The 19930-nt window shown below is 44.7% G+C and overlaps 2 protein-coding genes across 4 annotated transcripts in view; one reads left to right on the forward strand and one right to left on the reverse strand.

The window, feature by feature from the left end:
- Positions 1 to 11306, forward strand: part of dhx36 (DEAH (Asp-Glu-Ala-His) box polypeptide 36) — a 45757-nt gene extending 34451 nt beyond the window's left edge. Inside the window, exons 23-25 of the mRNA XM_045704056.2 lie at positions 671 to 791; positions 10171 to 10323; positions 10393 to 11306. Of these exons, the coding sequence (XP_045560012.2) occupies positions 671 to 791; positions 10171 to 10323; positions 10393 to 10605 (487 nt within the window). The 3' untranslated portion in view covers positions 10606 to 11306. The remainder of the gene's footprint in view (positions 1 to 670; positions 792 to 10170; positions 10324 to 10392) is intronic.
- A 1273-nt stretch (positions 11307 to 12579) lies between these two features.
- The window catches only part of LOC106581464 (uncharacterized), a 163338-nt gene continuing 155987 nt past the window's right edge, over positions 12580 to 19930 (reverse strand). For 2 of the 3 annotated variants that reach the window (XM_045704055.2, XM_045704054.2), the window contains exons 13-15: positions 19567 to 19637; positions 15014 to 15118; positions 12580 to 14517 (exon numbers count right to left, since the gene is read on the reverse strand). In XM_045704055.2, the coding sequence (XP_045560011.2) occupies positions 14375 to 14517; positions 15014 to 15118; positions 19567 to 19637 (319 nt within the window). In that variant the 3' untranslated portion in view covers positions 12580 to 14374. Of the gene's footprint in view, positions 14518 to 15013; positions 15119 to 19566; positions 19638 to 19930 lie in introns of those variants that run through there. The other variant, XR_006761043.2, reaches the window with a different exon arrangement.

The raw sequence follows: 19930 nt of genomic DNA on the forward strand, positions 1-19930 counted from the left end.
CCCTAGGGGCTGTTGTATATAACCAATATACCACGGCTAAGGGCTGTTCTTACGCATGACGCAACACGGTAAGCATTTAATGTTTGTAAAAAAATTATAATAATCGAAATCGAAAACCGTGGTTATTTAAAAAAAAATAATCATCAAACCAAAACTGAACCGAAAGCACTAATCGCTCAGCACTAGTACAGACAGACACTGGCAATGACAAGAGGACAACCCAGATTCTGCAGAGGAAGTGAAATTCACTCAGTCCTGAGAAGTACACTTTGTCAACTTGCTATTGATTTATACCTGAGAAGATCCACCCCCAGCTCACCATGGATGGCAGACCATAAGCCCTAAACCCATTCCAGCCAGACAGATGCATCAATAAATCATCATAACACGTAGGAGACAGCTGCAAAATAGACCTACGATCAAGCCTAGGGGCACAGATATTGTTTAAAAACAGTTGTTTTAAGATTCAAACTTTGGCCAAATATCAATAGTCATAAAACGTTTATGTTGCTATGGACAATACCACACACATCTGTCTGTAAAGGATGTATCACACACACACACACACACACACACACACACACACACACACACACACACACACACACACACACACACACACACACACACACACACACTAATGCCCCCTCCCCACCTCTCTCCTCTCCAGGGTTAGGGTGTATACTAAAACTGATGGGAAGGTGTGTATTCACCCCAAGTCAGTGAATGCTGAGGAGACCCAGTTTAACTACACATGGCTCATCTATCACCTCAAGATGAGGACCAGCAGTGTGAGTATACAGTACAGCATACATACAGCATACTGTGACGGCCCTGAATTTGTCTGAACCGTCTCAGTGCTTCTCCTTCCAATAGGGCACTTCCCCTTTTAATCAATATTTTCTCTGATAGGCACATCCTACCTGGCACCCCTACAAACAACAACCTCAAGTTAAAACTGTTACATAGAAAATGGCACCCCAGATGGGACCTCTTTCAACATTTGAGAAATAACCAAAGCAAATATTTTGTGCGGATTGTGTGTTATTTAAAACAATGGATTAAACTCATTAAAATGTGCTCATCCATATCATACCTGTCAATGGGAATACAGAGGGTCATTCTGACCCTCGAGCTGACAATACAAATCATAATGTGAATGGAGATAATGGAGTTGATTTGGGCCAGAGCCCTGGGAATCTGAATGCTCGGTCTGGACCACAGGAGGTCTAACCAGTTATTGACATGGATCTGTGTGGAAGTACTGAGCTAGCTCTCCCTCTGACGCCCAACCTTCCTCCATTATTCTGGTTTATCTCCAAAGGTTGTAGTCTTACAACTTCAAGGTGACGTCCTTGATATTCGTCGGACTCAACAACATCTCCAAAATCTCGCATGTCTCACCACTACTTCCTGGGCTGACTTTGAGGCCAACTTTTCATATGCATTCCTGTCTGAGGACTACACAGATGAGCTGGCAGACAGAATCAGTGCAGAATCAGAGTGCAAAGAGAGAGCGAGTATCTGTGACTTTGCATACGGTTACCACTCCCTGTGCAGACGGTGGAAACCTGGCATTGAGGAGTAAGAGGTCATTAAGTTGATCTTGAAGAACATCAACCCTCTACTACCCAGAAAACTCAGAGAAAGAGTCACCGCTGTCGATGGACTGGTTCAACTGGGACAGCAGTTCGAGAAGGACAGAGAATGCCAACGGAAATATGAACAGAGAAAGAAACAGACACCCAATCAGTTACCCAAGCCAGACCATCAACAACAGCCAAGACCCCTCCCATGTTCTGTTGGAGATGTAGCAAAAAGGGACGTTCTTCAGCTACATGTCCAAATCAGTATCAAGTAAACCCTTCCAGAAACCACAAATCACAACACACCTAACTCCCTTCGCAGGAACGACCATCCTACTCTGGGTGCTTTGAGCAAAGCTGAAACCCCAAGAGTCACTGCCTACGCCCACCCGTCAAAATCCCCTTTCTTTCAGTTAATACCGCACCAACTGGTGTTACCCCTGTCCATAGGCCCTTGGAGAGGAAGAGACATCCTGGACACCGGGTCATCCTACACACTGCTCAATGAGAAACTGTGGAAGGAGGTTAAAGGTCCACAATACAACCTGAAGCCGTGGACAGAAGGTCCACTATATCTGGCTGATGGTGAGGCTAAACGACCACTTGGATGGAGTGAGGTAGAGTTCCGCCTGTGTAACTGTTCCTATATGATTGCTTCTGTTATTCTACATACCAAGAACCTTGCTTTTCCTGTCATGTTGAGAATTGATTTCATTTACTTCAGTGGTGTCCAGATTGTTCGAGAAATATTTTTTTACAATCAGAAGCAACGAAGTTGCATGATTGGGGTCCAAATGTGTCAGTCTTCTCTGCCGTTGCTCCGGTACCACTAACCCTTGGTAATCCTGCTGATCTCCTTTTACAGGCTGTGAGAAGAGCTCCGCTGGAACAGCCAGAGGAGTTAAGGCTGTTGGAACAGCTGTAGAATAAGTCTGATGTATGTACTTCAAAGCTGGGATGCACTGGGCTCCTGAAGCACAAAATATTCCTTACACAGGAAATGCCGATCAAGCAGAAGCCATATCGTTTGTCCCCAGCAAAGCTAATCATCCAAAAGGGACTCATTAATGATATGCTGATATAATTGAACGTTCCTCCTCTCCCTGGGCTGCTCCTATTGTCCTCATCCCAAAAAAGACTGGTGGTCTTAGATTTTGTGTGGACTATAGGAAGACCAACAATGTCTCCCAGACTGATGCCTATCCTCTTCCCACCATCCAAGAGATCCTGGAGTCATTGTTTGGTGCTGTTGTGTTCACTACCCTTGACCTCAATAGTGGCTATTGGCAGGTTGAGATGGACCAGGAAAGCAAGGACAAGACTGCTTTTGTGCTGATGGCCTGGTCCTGAAAAGACCAAGGCTGTAGAAGACTTCCCTGTGCCAACCACCCTCAAGGCCCTTCAACGGTTCCTTGGGATGGCTGGATGGTACCATGGGTTTGTGTTAAACTTCTCCCAGGTGGCAGAACCACTCAACGCATTGAAGCGAAAAGGAGTGAAATTCCGATGGACGGCAGAGTGCCAGACATCCTTTGAAACCCTGAAACGACGCCATGTCACACCTCCCATTTTGGGTCATCCCAACTTTGACTGCCCTTTTGTTGTTTATACTGATGCAAGTGATGTTGTACTTGGTGCTGTCCTAGTCCAACAGACTGGACTTGGCATTGAAGAAGTGCTAGCGTTGGCCAGTCGGACATTGAATAGAGCAGAACAGAACTACTCCACAACCGAGCAAGAGTGCCTTGCAGTTGTCTGGGCTTTGGAAAAGTGGATGTACTACCTGGAGGGAGGACACTTCACTGTGGTCACTGACCATTCCTCCTTTGTGTGGGTGTTCAAGACCAACAAACCAAGCACCAGACTCATCAGATGAGCTCTATGGTTGCAATAGTTCACCTTTGAAGTAGAATACAGTGAAGGAAAATACAACACTGTTCCAGATGCCTTATCCAGAGCTCCTGCTGGTGGTAATGGTGGCCCTCATCTTACATGTGCTACTGTCCTGTCTTGCCGTCGAGACTCACCCAAAACTGACTTTCCCATCTCTGATGAGGCCATTTGGAAGGCCCAACAGGATGATCCAGAAGTACAGGCTTTGTACCAGACTATTCTGGAAGATGGAGAAAAGATGGTCAATCCTACCACAAAGCTGACCATCATTGAATACAAAGTCTACTGAGTTGGACAACTACCTCACAGAACACTACCAAATGTACAAACCTGAACCTCTACGCCTTCAACTGCTGCAACATTTCCATGAAGACCCGTTAGCTGGTCATTTGGGCCGGTTCAAAACCCTACAAGCGGTTGCAAGCATTACTGTACTGGCCACATCTGAGCATGGATGTGAAGTCACACATCCGAAACTGTCAGGTTTGTCAAATGTACAAACCAGAAGGTAGAAAGCCTGCTGGCAAGTTGCAGTAAACTGTGGTTACCCAACCTCGGGAAATGTTAGGAGTGGATTTGATGGGTTCATTTCCTAGAAGCTCCAATCAGAATGTGTACATGCTTGTTTTTGTTGTTTACTATTCCAAGTGAGTGAAGCACTTTGCCCTTCAACAGGCCACCGCGAAGACCATATAACTTTATCAAGAACGAGATCCTGACTCGCTGGGAAGTGCCTGATTACATCCTGTCTGACCGAGGTTCCAAATTCGTCTCTGATCTCTTTGAGGAGACCTGCCAAAGATGGAACCTGCCAAAGAAGTTGACCATGGCCTATCACCCACAGACCAACCTCACTGAGAGAGTTAATTGAACATTGAAGACAATGGTTGCTTCATATGTAGGGACCCAGCACAAACACTGGGACAAGCACCTTCACGAGTTTCGATTTGCCCTGAATTCTGCTGTGCAAGAGTCCACTGGAGTCACCCCTGCAGAGCTGAACCTGAGTCGTCCCCCTCCGAGGACCCTTGGATATGGTGCTACAGCCCCAGCAGGTTACTCCAGACTCTGCATGCTATGACCAGGTAGTCCATCTCCACGACTTGAGAGCTATTGTCTCAAAGAACATGATCCAGGCCCGACTCAAGCAGAAGGGAAATTATGATAAAAAGAGAGGAGACATGCAGTTCCAGGTTAGTGATCGGGTGTGGCTTCGCTCTCATCCTTACTCAAAAGCTGAACTATTATTCTCAGCCAAGCTCGCTCCTAAATGGCAAGGACCATATAGGATTGTGGAGCAGATGGGCCCTCTGAACTACCGAGTGGTGAAAGAGGACCCAGGTGAAGATATGCGCGTCGTCCATGTCTCACACCTTAAGGTCTGTTACCCCTCGGCTGAGGAATTGGACGAGATTGAACGCCACAAGGTCTTGGATATCTTTGAAGAGGGAAGTGATGAGAAGACTTTTCTCTGATTCCTAGACCCAGAAGTCTCACTCCTTAAGGCCTGTTACCCCTCAGCTGAGGAGCGTGAGCGCCACAAAGTCATGAATATTTTTGTAGAGGAAAGTGATAAAGACTTTTCTCGGTTTCCCAGACCAAGATGTGCCTTCCAGGGCAATGGTCGGCTTTTTCCAGGGGAGGGGATGTGTGACGGCCCTGAATTTGTCTGAACCGTCACAGTGCTTCTTCCAATAGGGCGTTTCCCCTTTGACTCCCTATTAAATAGCCAGCATCAGCTGCGCAAAAGTGGGGTTGTGATGGTGGTGCGAATGAGGATGTGTTCAACCCTCAGTTCCGAAGCTTCTTTACTCCGTTTGTTTTGTTGTATTTAAAAGTGTGCTTTGTAGCCTTGTCTCAAGTTTAACCAGGATCTGATCCACTAATTTCTTCCTTTGGACTACACATCTCATTTATATTTGACATTTTAGTCATTTAGCAGACGCTCTTATCCAGAGCGACTTACAGTAGTGAATACATACATTTCATTTCATGCATTCTTTTTTTATTTTTATTATTTTTTTATTTTATTTTTTTGTACTGGCCCCCCGTGGTAATCGAACCCACAACCCTGGCGTTGCACACACCATGCTGGCGTTGCAAACACCATGCTCTACCAACTGAGCCACAGGGAAGACCATTTGGTCTCCATTGTTTTGTCGTGACCTTTCTCCACTGGAGATCTGTTGGCGGATTGGATTGTCTGACTGACTACAACTTTTTTGCATACGGTATTTCATTTGTATGAGTGTGATTTATACCGTGTTGATTTGTGGTCAGTTGTAGTTGAAGACAACTAAGATTTGATACTGTTTATGGTTGTATGTTAAAAGAGTTTTTGATATTTTGATTGTATGATTGAGACTGGGTTTACGCTCCACTTTTATGAACGGACAAACATTGCGTGATTAAGGTGTCTTGAGTTCATTTAACTTTTTACTGGGCTGGACTCTTTTAGGCCCGAGGCACGGGACTTTTCTTGAGGAACCAGAGCTCATTGTTTATATTATTGTGTGTGTGATCATTTATATTGGTAATACAACCCATGCAAAATAAGTTGTTTTGCAGTTATTTCCAATGTTTTAAGGGATTATGAAAAGTGAATTTCCAGACTGACTTTTACATGAGTCCTTTGTGTTGGTGTGGACTTGACGGACCAGAAGGGACTCATTCCCTCCCAAACCAAAAGGAGAAATCAATATTTTCTCTGGTAGGCACAACCTACCTGGCACCCCTACAAACAATAACCACAAGACAAAACTGTTACAATACATACAGCATGCATACACAGTACAGCATACATACAACGCTGTTGCACCATTTGCCACAAATTAACCTTACAGAGATGGTTCACTCGAAAATCAGTTTGGTACTAATTTGCTGTAGGAATAAAAGTACTGACAATCTTTTGATTTATGCATGCTCCTGATTCATGTAGTAGGATACACACACTAGAGGGTGAGGGATATGGACTTGGATGGATGGTTGTGAGTTCCAGAGTGTTTGTGACCGTTTCACTGAGTGGGTGGGTAAAGGTTAACTCTGATCCCATTTTTAGACATGATTAATATTTGATTAAACCAGTGGCTTTCAACTCCCTCCCAAAGTCCCTGGCACATCCAAGCTCCCAGACAGTACCAGGGAAGAGGAACAGTCACAACAGTCAATGCCAGCCTCTCTGTCCTCTCTCTACCCTGCCGCACCGAATGTTATCAGTTAGAGGAGGGATGGGTTACTGGCTGTGGAAATGTGTTTTAGGAACTCAGTCGAGATCTCAACTTACTGTTGAGAGTTAGAATAATAGAATACACAAGGTGCAATTTAGACATATGGTTCTGCCTCCTGAGTGACACAAGGCACTACATCACAGTGCTAGCTGTGCCACTAGAGATCCTGGTTCGAGTCCAGGCTCTGTTGCAGCCGGCCGTGACCCGGGAGACCCATGGGGCGGCGCACAATTGGCCCAGCGTCATCTGGGTTAAGGGAAGAGTTTGGCCGGCAGGAATGTTCTTGTCCCATCTCATGTGGCGGCTGGGCGCAATGCACGCTGACACGGTCGCCAGGTGTACGATGTTTCCTCCGACACATTGGTGCGGCTGGCTTCCGGGTTAAGCAGGCATTGTGTCAAGAAGCAGTTCGGCTTGTGTTTCGGAGGACGCACGGCTCTCGACCTTTGCCTCTCCCAAGTCCGTATGGGAGTTGCAGCGATAGGACAAGACTGTAACTACCAATTGGATACCACGAAATTGGGGTAAAAGTAAAAAAATAAAAGTCTATATGGTTGCGCATCAGCAGTTTCTCTTGTTATGTCAGTCACTCAATTAGACATGTCAGCTAACATTTTTTTAGATAAAGTTTGTCTAATGGCCAGCTATCTAAACTTGTAGTAATCATGGTCGACCAAGGGGGGGCACCATTACCGACCAAGGGGGGGCCCCCATTGATTTTGTTAGTCTCGCTCACTCAGGTTTGCAATTTTTAATATGGCAAAATGTGTAGAATTGCATGAAATTAACTATAATACTTTAAATGTTTTTCTCTCATTGTCAAGTGGGGACGCAACATTTTTGTGCTTAGGGCCCCCAGAAGGCTAGGGCCGGCTCTTAATGCAGGTGTGGGTATGCAGACCTGCGAGGCACTGCGGCCCCTCATGAGTAGAGATTGTTTTGTGGCCCCCACCCCCATCAAAGTTGCCCATCCCTGTTAGATAGAGGTGCTTTTCTTTCTGGTCCAACTGTCTTTCTGGTCCGACTGTCACTGGGGCTGAACTCCCTGCCATCCAGGGCCTATATACCAGGCGGTGTCGGAGGAAGGCCCTAAAAATGATCAGACTCCAGCCACCTAAGTCATAGACTGTTCTCTCTGCTACTGCACCAGAGCTTAGTTAGTTCACCAATAGCTATCCAGACTATCTGCATTTACCCTCTTTTACCACTATTTTGACCCATCACATACACTGCTGTTACTGTTTATCTATTGTGTTATCTAGTCACTTTACCCCTACCTATATGTACATATCTACCTCATACCTATACAGTGGGGAGAACAAGTATTTGATACACTGCCGATTTTGCAGGTTTTCCTACTTACAAAGCATGTAGAGGTCTGTAATTTTTATCATAGGTACACTTCAACTGTGAGACGGAATCTAAAACAAAAATCCAGAAAATCACATTGTATGATTTTAAGTAATTCATTTGCATTTTATTGCATGACATAAGTATTTGATACATCAGAAAAGCAGAACTTAATATTTGGTACAGAAACCTTTGTTTGCAATTACAGAGATCATACATTTCCTGTAGTTCTTGACCAGGTTTGCACACACTGCAGCAGGGATTTTGGCCCACTCCTCCATACAGACCTTCAGGTTTTGGGGCTGTCGCTGGGCAATACGGACTTTCAGCTCCCTCCAAAGATTTTCTATTGTGTTCAGGTCTGGAGACTGGCTAGGCCACTCCAGGACGTTGAGATGCTTCTTACGGAGCCACTCCTTAGTTGCCCTGGCTGTGTGTTTCGGGTAGTTGTCATGCTGGAAGACCCAGCCACGACCCATCTTCAATGCTCTTACTGAGGGAAGGAGGTTATTGGCCAAGATCTCACGATACATGGCCCCATCCATCCTCCCCTCAATATGGTGCAGTCGTCCTGTCCCTTTTGCAGAAAAGCATCCCCAAAGAATGATGTTTCCACCTCCATGCTTCATGGTTGGGATGGTGTTCTTGGGGTTGTACTCATCCTTCTTCTTCCTCCAAACACGGCGAGTGGAGTTTAGACCAAAAAGCTCTATTTTTGTCTCATCAGACCACATGACCTTCTCCCATTCCTCCTCTGGATCATCCAGATGGTCATTGGCAAACTTCAGACGGGCCTGGACATGCGCTGGCTTGAGCAGGGGGACCTTGCGTGCGCTGCAGGATTTTAATCCATGACGTGTTACTAATGGTTTTCTTTGCGACTGTGGTCCCAGCTCTCTTCAGGTCATTGACCAGGTCCTGCCGTGTAATTCTGGGCTGATCCCTCACCTTCCTCATGATCATTGATGCCCCACGAGGTGAGATCATGCATGGAGCCCCAAATCGAGGGTGATTGACCGTCATCTTGAACTTCTTCCATTTTCTAATAATTGCGCCAACAGTTGTTGCCTTCTCACCAAGCTGCTTGCCTATTGTCCTGTAGCCTATCCCAGCCTTGTGCAGGTCTACAATTTTATCCCTGATGTCCTTACACAGCTCTCTGGTCTTGGCCATTGTGGAGAGGTTGGAGTCTGTTTGATTGAGTGTGTGGACAGGTGTCTTTTATACAGGTAACGAGTTCAAACAGGTGCAGTTAATACAGGTAATGAGTGGAGAACAGGAGGGCTTCTTAAAGAAAAACTAACAGGTCTGTGAGAGCCGGGAATTCTTACTGGTTGGTAGGTGATCAAATACTTATGTCATGCAATAAAATGCAAATTAATTACTTAATCATACGTGATTTTCTGGATTTTTGTTTTAGATTCCAGTTTCTCACAGTTGAAGTGTACCTATGATAAAAATTACAGACCTCTACATGCTTTGTAAGTAGGAAAACCTGCAAAATCGGCAGTGTATCAAATACTTGTTCTCCCCACTGTATCTACCTCATACCTATATGTACATATCTACCTAATACCCCTGCACATTGACTCAGTACTGGTGCCCCGTGTGTATATAGCCAAGCTATTACCTCGTACCTCTGCACATTGACTCAGTACTGGTGCCCCGTGTGTATATAGCCAAGCTATTACCTCGTACCTCTGCACATTGACTCAGTACTGGTGCCCCGTGTGTATATAGCCAAGCTATTACCTCGTACCTCTGCACATTGACTCAGTACTGGTGCCCCGTGTGTATATAGCCAAGCTATTACCTCGTACCTCTGCACATTGACTCAGTACTGGTGCCCCGTGTGTATATAGCCAAGCTATTACCTCGTACCTCTGCTCATTGACTCAGTACTGGTGCCCTGTGTGTATATAGCCAAGTTATCGTTACTCATTGTGGATTTGTTTGCTTTGTCTCTGTATTGTTGGGAAGGGCCCGTCCGTAAGCATTTCACTGTTGGTTTACACCTGTTATTTACCAAGCATGTGACAAATATACAATTATTTGATTTGTCTCCAGATCTTCCTGTATGCGTGTGTTAATGCTGTATCCATGTCTGTCCCCAGATCTTCCTGTACGACTGTACGGAGGTGTCTCCGTTCTCCCTACTGTTCTTTGGAGGTGACGTCACCATCCAGATGGACCAGGACCAGGAGACCATCGCTGTGGATGACTGGATCGTCTTCCAGTCCCCCGCACGCATCGCTCACCTCGTCAAGGTACATGAACACACACACGCAAACACACAAACACACCTGACCGTTTTCCTGATCTGCCTCTCTCTGTAGAATCTGAAGAAGGAGCTGGACTCTCTTTTGGAAGAGAAGATCCGAAGCCCCGCCCCTGTGGACTGGAGCAACCGCCAATCCAAAGACTGTGCTGTCATCACAGCCATCATAGACCTCATCACCACCCAGGAGAGGCCCAACATTAACGCGAGGAACACTGCCCCTAGAGGACGTCACCAGTATTACAACAACGATGATGGTGACGAGTACTAGAACTGCTGCATCTCTTCTCAACCCAGAGAAAAGCTCAAGCCATAGAGATGGAAAGAGGTCTCCCCTTTGTATCTGTGCCATAGTGGCGCTGCCCATGCTATCTCCGTTTGAATAAGTGGCAAGCTAATGTTGGTGATTTACCGCCACTTGCAGAGCTGGAGTCTTAAACTAAATATTGTGTATCATTTATTTTGTCGATTTACCAACTAGGCAAACCAATTTGAAGACCATGCTCTGGTAATTGGCTGATCACTCCCATAGGAATCCCCACCCAGTTGACTACTTTAAAATGGTGGAAGCCCTCAATGTCCATGCAAAATTGTGTTTCCAAGTAAAGATCTCTATACATCTCAATGTCTTAGGCACATTTCTATTGGATATGAATCCAGTCAGGATGGTATGTGAAGAAAGTCCCGAACGCCAACCATTTGAATTTAATTCTATAAGCCAACTGGAAAAGGCTGAGCATGTATTTTTGCATTTGTTAAGAACAATTATGTAGAACTAAGTTGTATGGAATGCTGTTTTGTTGATATTGCTTGACATTCTCATGTTGTCAAATGGCCTATTTGGCTGACATTCTTATGTTGTAAGGCTGGCCGACGAATGGTTCACTTGCCGTTCTCTTTTCAGTTTTTCTTCAAATATTTGAATCTTCTCCCTGAAGCTGAACCATTAAAGCTGACCTTATTGCAGTGTGACATTAGTCTTTTCTAGTGTGGTGTGAAGTGGGAGAGATTAAGGCCTGGATTCACATTATGGCGTGCTTGACATTTAAAGGTCATTTCTAACTGAGCTGCCATCTGCAGCATTTACCTTGAATGCGATCTCTACCAATGTGGAAATATTGCCTTTTGAGGTGCATAGCTGAAAAGGGGCGATCGGACTGAAGTTAAAGATACATTAGTAGTAGCTGTAATACATATTCCACAATCTAAAACTTTCCTGAATTGGGGCATTATTAAAACACAACAGCCGTGATAAATGTACATTGTGTTATTCAACTAGGCAAGTGAATTAAGAACAAATTCTTATGTTCAACGGCCTAGGAACATTGGGTTAACTGCCTTGTTCAGGGGCAGAATGACAGATTTTTATTTTGTCAGCTCGGGGATTCGATCTGGCAACCTTTCGGTTACTAGTCCAACGCTCTAACCACTCGGCTACCTGACACCTCTGGTACCAATTAGTTGGTACTTAAACCACATGAAATCCTACATTAAAGGGATTCTCCATACTTTTTAGCCAGTAGTCCTGAAAGTAGCCCATGTGCCAAAAGTGGTCCCCGAAAATGGATAATTACATGTGCACCACATCATTGCTGTGTGTGATTCTCACTAGCTGTCACTCAAATGGCGAGGGGCTGAATCTCATTGGCTGGAACTCAAATCGCTAGGGGGCTGGCACATCTTCCAGAAAAGTCTCTTTCAAACTAGGGATTTTGTGGCTGAGGTAAAACAGTAATTCTGATCATAGATTATGCATGTATGAACTACATTGACACATCCAGCCCAAAGCGGGAGATTTAAAAAATACTTACTAGTCGCAAAAGTACCGGAGCATGTCTTTAATAGAATCCATTTGTTTTATCTTGAAATGTATGTATCCATCGGTCTAATCTCTTAACAGGAGGTACAGTTACAGCAGTAGTAAAGTTTGACTTCAAACAGCTTCACTGAATGTTACCAATTAAAACAAAACCCATTCTCTCTCTCGGTCTGTTCCCCGGTCCCCAGCCATAACGGGTGTCTGTTCCCCGGTCCCCAGCCATAACGGGTGTCTGTTCCCCGGTCCCCAGCCATAACGGGTGTCTGTTCCCCGGTCCCCAGCCATAACGGGTGTCTGTTCCCCGGTCCCCAGCCATAACGGGTGTCTGTTCCCCGGTCCCCAGCCATAACAGGTGTCTGTTCCCCGGTCCCCTAAATTCACTGAGCCATTCAAAGATTCATCAGCATTCTGAAAGAAAACAACAGATTGCAAATACACCATAGCACTTTTATTAACAATAGTTAGATGAAATATCTAAATGACATCATCTGCAATATAAATCTATAGCTGTGGATTACATTTAAACAGAAGTTATTAGTTACATATTTACATGGGTTAAAGGCGTGTCATCACAGTTTATCCCTGAGTGCAAACAAAGTTTTTTTGTCTGGGTCAGACCAGATGGAGAGAAGTGGTCTGGTTTGATGAACGGCGTTACAACAGGAAGCTGATCAGGCCATTATTTGTTTCCTTCAGCGATATGAGACAACATTACACACTTAGAAGATGAATCACGCCCGGACAATCATGTTAAAACCTTGACTGGCTTTTTCCAGTTTTAGGACCGAGCGTCGCGACATTTCCTTTTCTCTCCTGCCGCTCGTCACAGAAATCATAAGGAGGGTATTTTTTTGTTTTAACTTCCAGCTCTGGGCCTTCTAAAAGCCACCCCAGGGCATCATCACACCCAGAGGCAGGAGGATTGTGGGACGGAAATGTCTCCGTTTATGTAAGGTGACATTAAGATGGAGATAAATTGCCCAATTACAGATCAACTTCCAGACCCTAGGCAGTGTGTAATGCTGAAAGGACTGCATATGTAACCCAAGCCTCAGTAGAGTGCAAGGTGAAGCTATGCCCATACTGCTAATACCTGTTCAATAGTTTAAGGTATCTAAAATGGCTAGGGAATCTGGATTAGGTGTTGGGAATCTGGATTAGGTGTTGGGAATCGGGGTTAGCGCATGAATGTGGGAGTTTATTTTTTACTTTGTAGGCCATCATAACATTCAGCCTCACTATAATGTAACCTAACCAGAGGGAAGTCAGGAAACTGGGCCGGTCATTCTGCCATTTTGGCTCCTTACATTCAGCCTCTTCAGCAGTCACACAGCCTCCTACTGGCCACACAGGGAAGTCTAGAAAATATCCGTTTATTCGGCCATTTTGGACCGTCGTTACATTACAAAAGGCCTCCTAGCCACACACAGATAAATCTAACGTACAGTGTAATTTGTGTGTCTACAATGAGCCTCTTCCCCATCAGTCTCATCACACACTATAACCTGACCACAGAGCAGAAGTGAAACTGAACTGTCACATCATGACAACCTGGCACTTTAAAAAGCATGACAAAACATATACTAATATAAAATGTTAGTTATGTAGGACAGAAGGTAAGCTTCATTCCTGGGGAGTCTTTCAGAAGGAAATGAATACATGTTATATTAGTTGTAATGCAACCTCTGTTATTATAGGTGACCAATCCACTCTGTACGTGGCCGTTTTAAACTTTGACCCCAGCACGTTCTGTGTGCATGTGTGTCCAAGTGGGATGTCCTTCGGGGGCCAAAAAGCAGTCACACGGGCAGTGGTTGGACAGTCTTCCATCAGTGGGAGGAGTCAAAGTGTTGTTGACAGGTCATAGGGTCAAACTTCCTTACCATAGAGATTGGTAGAAGATGGAGAATGTTAGACTGCATGGGTAACAATCACTGGACCCCAAACCCATTCTAATAGATGCAGTCAGCTGGCACACATACAGTCTGTTGGTGCATTTAGTGGTAGTCAGCACTCTCATTGGTTAATAGTGCTTGAAGGTGGCTCATTGGTGTATTAAGTCGCTGGCAGAAAGATCTCACACATTGCTCTGTTGAGCAAGGAGACTTTCTATTGGTGTATTCAGTGGAGGGCCATCGCTGGCATAAAGCTCACTCATTGGTGTGTCTGATTGAAGGCAGGTCACTGCTGTATTTAAGTGGGTGGAGCCTGCAGTTCCAGCTCACACATTGGTTTCCAGCCCCTGGAGGCGGTCCATCCTCTGCATGTTGCGCTCAATAGTGGCCTGGCACATGATTGGTTCAGCACATTCTGACAGGAACCAACCCCTCTCGCCATCACGGAGTCGCTCGCCCTCATACCAGCCTGAAAGAGAGACACACCACTCTATAATCCTTTATTTATCCTTCAGAAAATCACTTCACAGGAAAATAGTTTCCTCTAGCAGGAAGTGAGCCCTCATACCAGCCTGAGAGAGACACACACCACTCTATAATCCTTCATTTATCCTTCAGAAAATCACTTCACAGGAAAATAGTTTCCTCTTCAAAGCAGGAAGTGAGCTCTCAGCCCGCTGTTGGACTCTTAAATGACATCTGTTTGATGCTCTATTCTGTCTGTGTTAGGATGCCCTTTCACATAAAAGAGATGGTTGCCATGGAGACACAATGGGAAATTACCTTTCACCTTAAGAGTGTGACTGTGTATACGCATCATCAAACGCCTCTGGTCAGACGCTACACAGATAGATACATCTCTTTCAATGATCCCCCCCAAGGAGGAGAAAAATAGACGGGGCGAAAGAGGAGAGAACAGATGTGAAAGAGTGAGGACAGGGAGAGAGAGAGTAACACTAACGTACCATCCTCAACAGTCTGTGACACCAGGACCACGTCAGCCACCTGCAGTGACAGCTCATCAGGCTGCTTGGCTGTGTACGTCCTCGTCACCTCCACCTGCATGGCATCTGGGACAACACAAACACAACACAGAGTTTACACTCTAACCTTGGGGCAACACAAAAACAACACAGAGTTTACACTCTAACTGGTACCGCATGGCAAGCGGTACCAGAGCACCAAGTCTAGGACCAAAAGGCTTCTCAACTAGAGGTCGACCGATTAATCGGAATGGACAATTAATTAGGGCCGATTTCAAGTTCTCATAACGGTATTTTTGGCCACCGTATTGTTTTTTTTTTACACCTTTATTTAACGAGGCAAGTCAGATTAAGAACACATTCTTATTTCCAATGACGGCCTTGGAACGGGGGTTAACTGCCTTGTTCAGGAGGGAGTCGGGGATTCGTTTTTTTGCAACCTTCCGGTTACTAGTCCAACGCTTTAACCACCTGCCTTACTTTGCACTCCACGAGGAGCCTGCATGGCACGCTGACTACCCGTTACGCGAGGGCAGCAATAGCCAAGGTAAATTGCTAGCTAGCATTAAACGTATCTTATAAAAAACTATCAATCTTATCATAATCACTAGTTAACTACACATGGTTGATGATATTACTAGTTTAACTAGCTTGTCCTGTGTTGCATATAATCAATGCGGTGCCTGTTCATTTATTATCGAATCACAGTCTACTTCACCAAACGGGTGTTGATTTAACAAACGCATTCGCGAAAAAAGCATTGTCGTTGCACCAATGTACCTAACCATAAACGTCAATGGCTTTCTTTAAAATCAATAAACAAGTATATATTTTTAAACCTTCATATTTAGTTAATATTGCCTGCTAACATGAAATTGTGTCAGTTCTCTTGCGTTCATTGCATGCAGACTCAGGGTATATGCAACAGTTTGGGCCACCTAGCTCGTTGCGAACTTATTTGCCAGAATTTTACGTAATTATAACATAACATTGAAGGTTGTGCAATGTAACAGGAATATTTAGATTTAGGGATGCCACCCGTTAGATAAAATATGGAACGGTTCCGTATTTCACTGAAAGAAAAAACTTTTGTTTTCGAGATGATAGTTTCCGGATTCTACCATATTAATGACCTAAGGCTCGTATTTCTGTGTGTTATTATGTTATAATTAAGTCTATGATTTGATATTTGATAGAGCAGTCTGACTGAGCGGTGGTAGGCAGCAGCAGGCTCATAAGCATTCATTCGTGCGTTTTGCCAGCAGCTCTTCGCTGTGCCTCAAGCTGTTTATGACTTCAACCTGGGTGGGTATAATCTGTGCAACATTCCAACAGGAATCTATTCCAAAAAATTCGTAAATAACAAGGTTGCCAAAAAACAACGCATACAAAGTTGTATAGCGGCAGAATAAGATACTGGGTAGGGAGTGGTCTATTTCATTGCGTTTTTCATTCATCACGTTTATTCCGAAAAATGTCTGTCCTCATATGTCTGTTTGCCTATGGACAAACATTAAGAATAAGCTACGTGGTGAGTTGATGCCTATTCGGCAGCTAGTTAGCTAGGTTTGTATGCGTTGCTACTTTGTATGCATTGTTGGTTGGCAACCTTTTACTTTACATTTTTTGGAACAGATTCCTGTTGGAACGTTCCACAAATTATACCCACCCCTTCAAGCCTATCAACTCCCAAGATTAGGCTGGTGTAACCGATGTGAAATGGCTAGCTAGTTAGCCGGGTGCGCGCTAATAGCGTTGCAAACGTCACTCGCTCTGAAACTTGGGAGTTGTTGTTCCCCTTGCTCTGCATGGGTAACGCTGCTTCGAGGGTGGCTGTTGTCGATGTGTTCCTGGTTCGAGCCCAGGTAGGGGCGAGGAGAGGGACGGAAGCTATACTGTTACACTGGCAATACTAAAGTGCCTATAAGAACATCCAATAGTCAAAGGTATATGAAATACAAATCGTATAGAGAGAAATAGTCCTATAATTCCTATAATAACTACAACCTAAAACTTCTTAACTGGGAATATTGAAGACTTATGTTAAAAGGAACCACCAGCTTTCATATGTTCTCATGTTCTGAGCAAGGAACTTAAACATCAGCTTTCTTACATGGCACATATTGCACTTTTACTTTCTTCTCCAACACTTTCTTTTGCATTATTTGAACCAAATTGAACATGTTTCATTATTTACTTGAGGCTAAATTGATTTTATTGATGTATTATATTAAAATAAGTTTTCATTCAGTATTGTTGTAATTGTCATTATTACAAATAAATACATTTTGAAAAAAAATGTGTCCGTTTAATCGGTACGGGTTTTTTTTGGCCCTCCATAATCGCTATCGGCGTTGAAAAATCATAATCGGTCGACCTCTATTCTCAACAGCTTTTACCTCCTAGCCATAAGTACTGAACAGGTAATCAAATGGCTACCCGGACTATTTGCATTGTGTGCCCCCCCCAACCCCTCTTTTACGCTGCTGCTACTCTCTGTTTATCATCTATGCATAGTCACTTTAACTAAACCTACATGTACATACTACCTCAATCAGCCTGACTAATCAGCTTGACAAACCGGTGCCTGTATATAGCCTCTCTACTGTATGTAGCCTCTCTCCTGTATGTAGCCTCTCTCCTGTATATAGCCTCTCTACTGTATGTAGCCTCTCTCCTGTATGTAGCCTCTCTCCTGTATGTAGCCTCTCTCCTGTATATAGCCTCTCTACTGTATGTAGCCTCTCTCCTGTATGTAGCCTCTCTCCTGTATATAGCCTCTCTACTGTATGTAGCCTCTCTCCTGTATGTAGCCTCTCTCCTGTATGTAGCCTCTCTCCTGTATGTAGCCTCTCTCCTGTATGTAGCCTCTCTCCTGTATGTAGCCTCTCTCCTGTATGTAGCCTCTCTCCTGTATGTAGCCTCTCTCCTGTATGTAGCCTCTCTCCTGTATGTAGCCTCTCTCCTGTATATAGCCTCTCTCCTGTATGTAGCCTCTCTCCTGTATGTAGCCTCTCTCCTGTATGTAGCCTCTCTCCTGTATGTAGCCTCTCTCCTGTATGTAGCCTCTCTCCTGTATGTAGCCTCTCTCCTGTATGTAGCCTCTCTCCTGTATGTAGCCTCTCTCCTGTATGTAGCCTCTCTCCTGTATGTAGCCTCTCTCCTGTATGTAGCCTCTCTCCTGTATGTAGCCTCTCTCCTGTATGTAGCCTCTCTCCTGTATGTAGCCTCTCTCCTGTATGTAGCCTCTCTCCTGTATATAGCCTCTCTCCTGTATGTAGCCTCTCTCCTGTATGTAGCCTCTCTCCTGTATGTAGCCTCTCTCCTGTATGTAGCCTCTCTCCTGTATGTAGCCTCTCTCCTGTATGTAGCCTCTCTCCTGTATGTAGCCTCTCTCCTGTATGTAGCCTCTCTCCTGTATGTAGCCTCTCTCCTGTATGTAGCCTCTCTCCTGTATGTAGCCTCTCTCCTGTATGTAGCCTCTCTCCTGTATGTAGCCTCTCTCCTGTATGTAGCCTCTCTCCTGTATGTAGCCTCTCTCCTGTATGTAGCCTCTCTCCTGTATGTAGCCTCTCTCCTGTATGTAGCCTCTCTCCTGTATGTAGCCTCTCTACTGTATGTAGCCTCTCTCCTGTATGTAGCCTCTCTCCTGTATGTAGCCTCTCTCCTGTATGTAGCCTCTCTCCTGTATGTAGCTTCTCTCCTGTATGTAGCCTCTCTCCTGTATGTAGCCTCTCTCCTGTATGTAGCCTCTCTCCTGTATGTAGCCTCTCTCCTGTATGTAGCCTCTCTCCTGTATGTAGCCTCTCTCCTGTATGTAGCCTCTCTCCTGTATGTAGCCTCTCTCCTGTATGTAGCCTCTCTCCTGTATGTAGCCTCTCTCCTGTATGTAGCCTCTCTCCTGTATGTAGCCTCTCTCCTGTATGTAGCCTCTCTCCTGTATGTAGCCTCTCTCCTGTATGTAGCCTCTCTCCTGTATGTAGCCTCTCTCCTGTATGTAGCCTCTCTCCTGTATGTAGCCTCTCTCCTGTATGTAGCCTCTCTCCTGTATGTAGCCTCTCTCCTGTATGTAGCCTCTCTCCTGTATGTAGCCTCTCTCCTGTATGTAGCCTCTCTCCTGTATGTAGCCTCTCTCCTGTATGTAGCCTCTCTCCTGTATGTAGCCTCTCTCCTGTATATAGCCTCTCTCCTGTATGTAGCCTCTCTCCTGTATGTAGCCTCTCTCCTGTATGTAGCCTCTCTCCTGTTATTATTCTGTCTTTTTACTGTTGTTTTTTTATTTCCTTATGTATTGTTTACCTAATACCTATTTTTTACATAAAAATTGCACTGTTGGTTAGAGCCTGTAAGTAAGCATTTCACTGTAAGGTCTACACCTGTTGTATTCGGCTCTTTGATTTGATTTGACACAGTGATTGGGAGACAGTTCTACTACTCCACCAGCAGGTGGTGCTGTGTGCCTACATGTGAGTTCCACTGACCAGCCATGTTTGATAGTGCTGTCTGAGTGAAGGTGTGTGTGGTGCTGAACTCACTGGTTCGGTCTTGGTTCTTCTCGTCATTGCTGCTCTGGCCCAGAGCACTGATCCAGCGAGCACGCTCATTCCTGTGGGACAGACAAACATCATCATTTTACAACACTTTTCAATACTTTTTCTCTTACAAATTAATGAGTAATTTAGCACCATAACAATATAGAAAGTCGTGGTCGACATGGAGGTTTATAATACCACTGCAGTTTTGCAGGAAAAAACACAACTTCACTTCAGTTTGCCTTTCCTTTAGCTGATAGTATCAACACGGCCTGTTTCAGGGAAATGATTTAATCAGTCAATCCATTTGACATTTACATTTTAGTCAATAAGCAGACACTCTTTTTTCAGCATGAAATAAGATGCA

Source organism: Salmo salar, chromosome 20 (assembly GCF_965601325.2).
Source record: "Salmo salar chromosome 20, fSalSal1, whole genome shotgun sequence".
In the NCBI taxonomy this organism is placed as follows: Eukaryota; Metazoa; Chordata; class Actinopteri; order Salmoniformes; family Salmonidae; genus Salmo; species Salmo salar.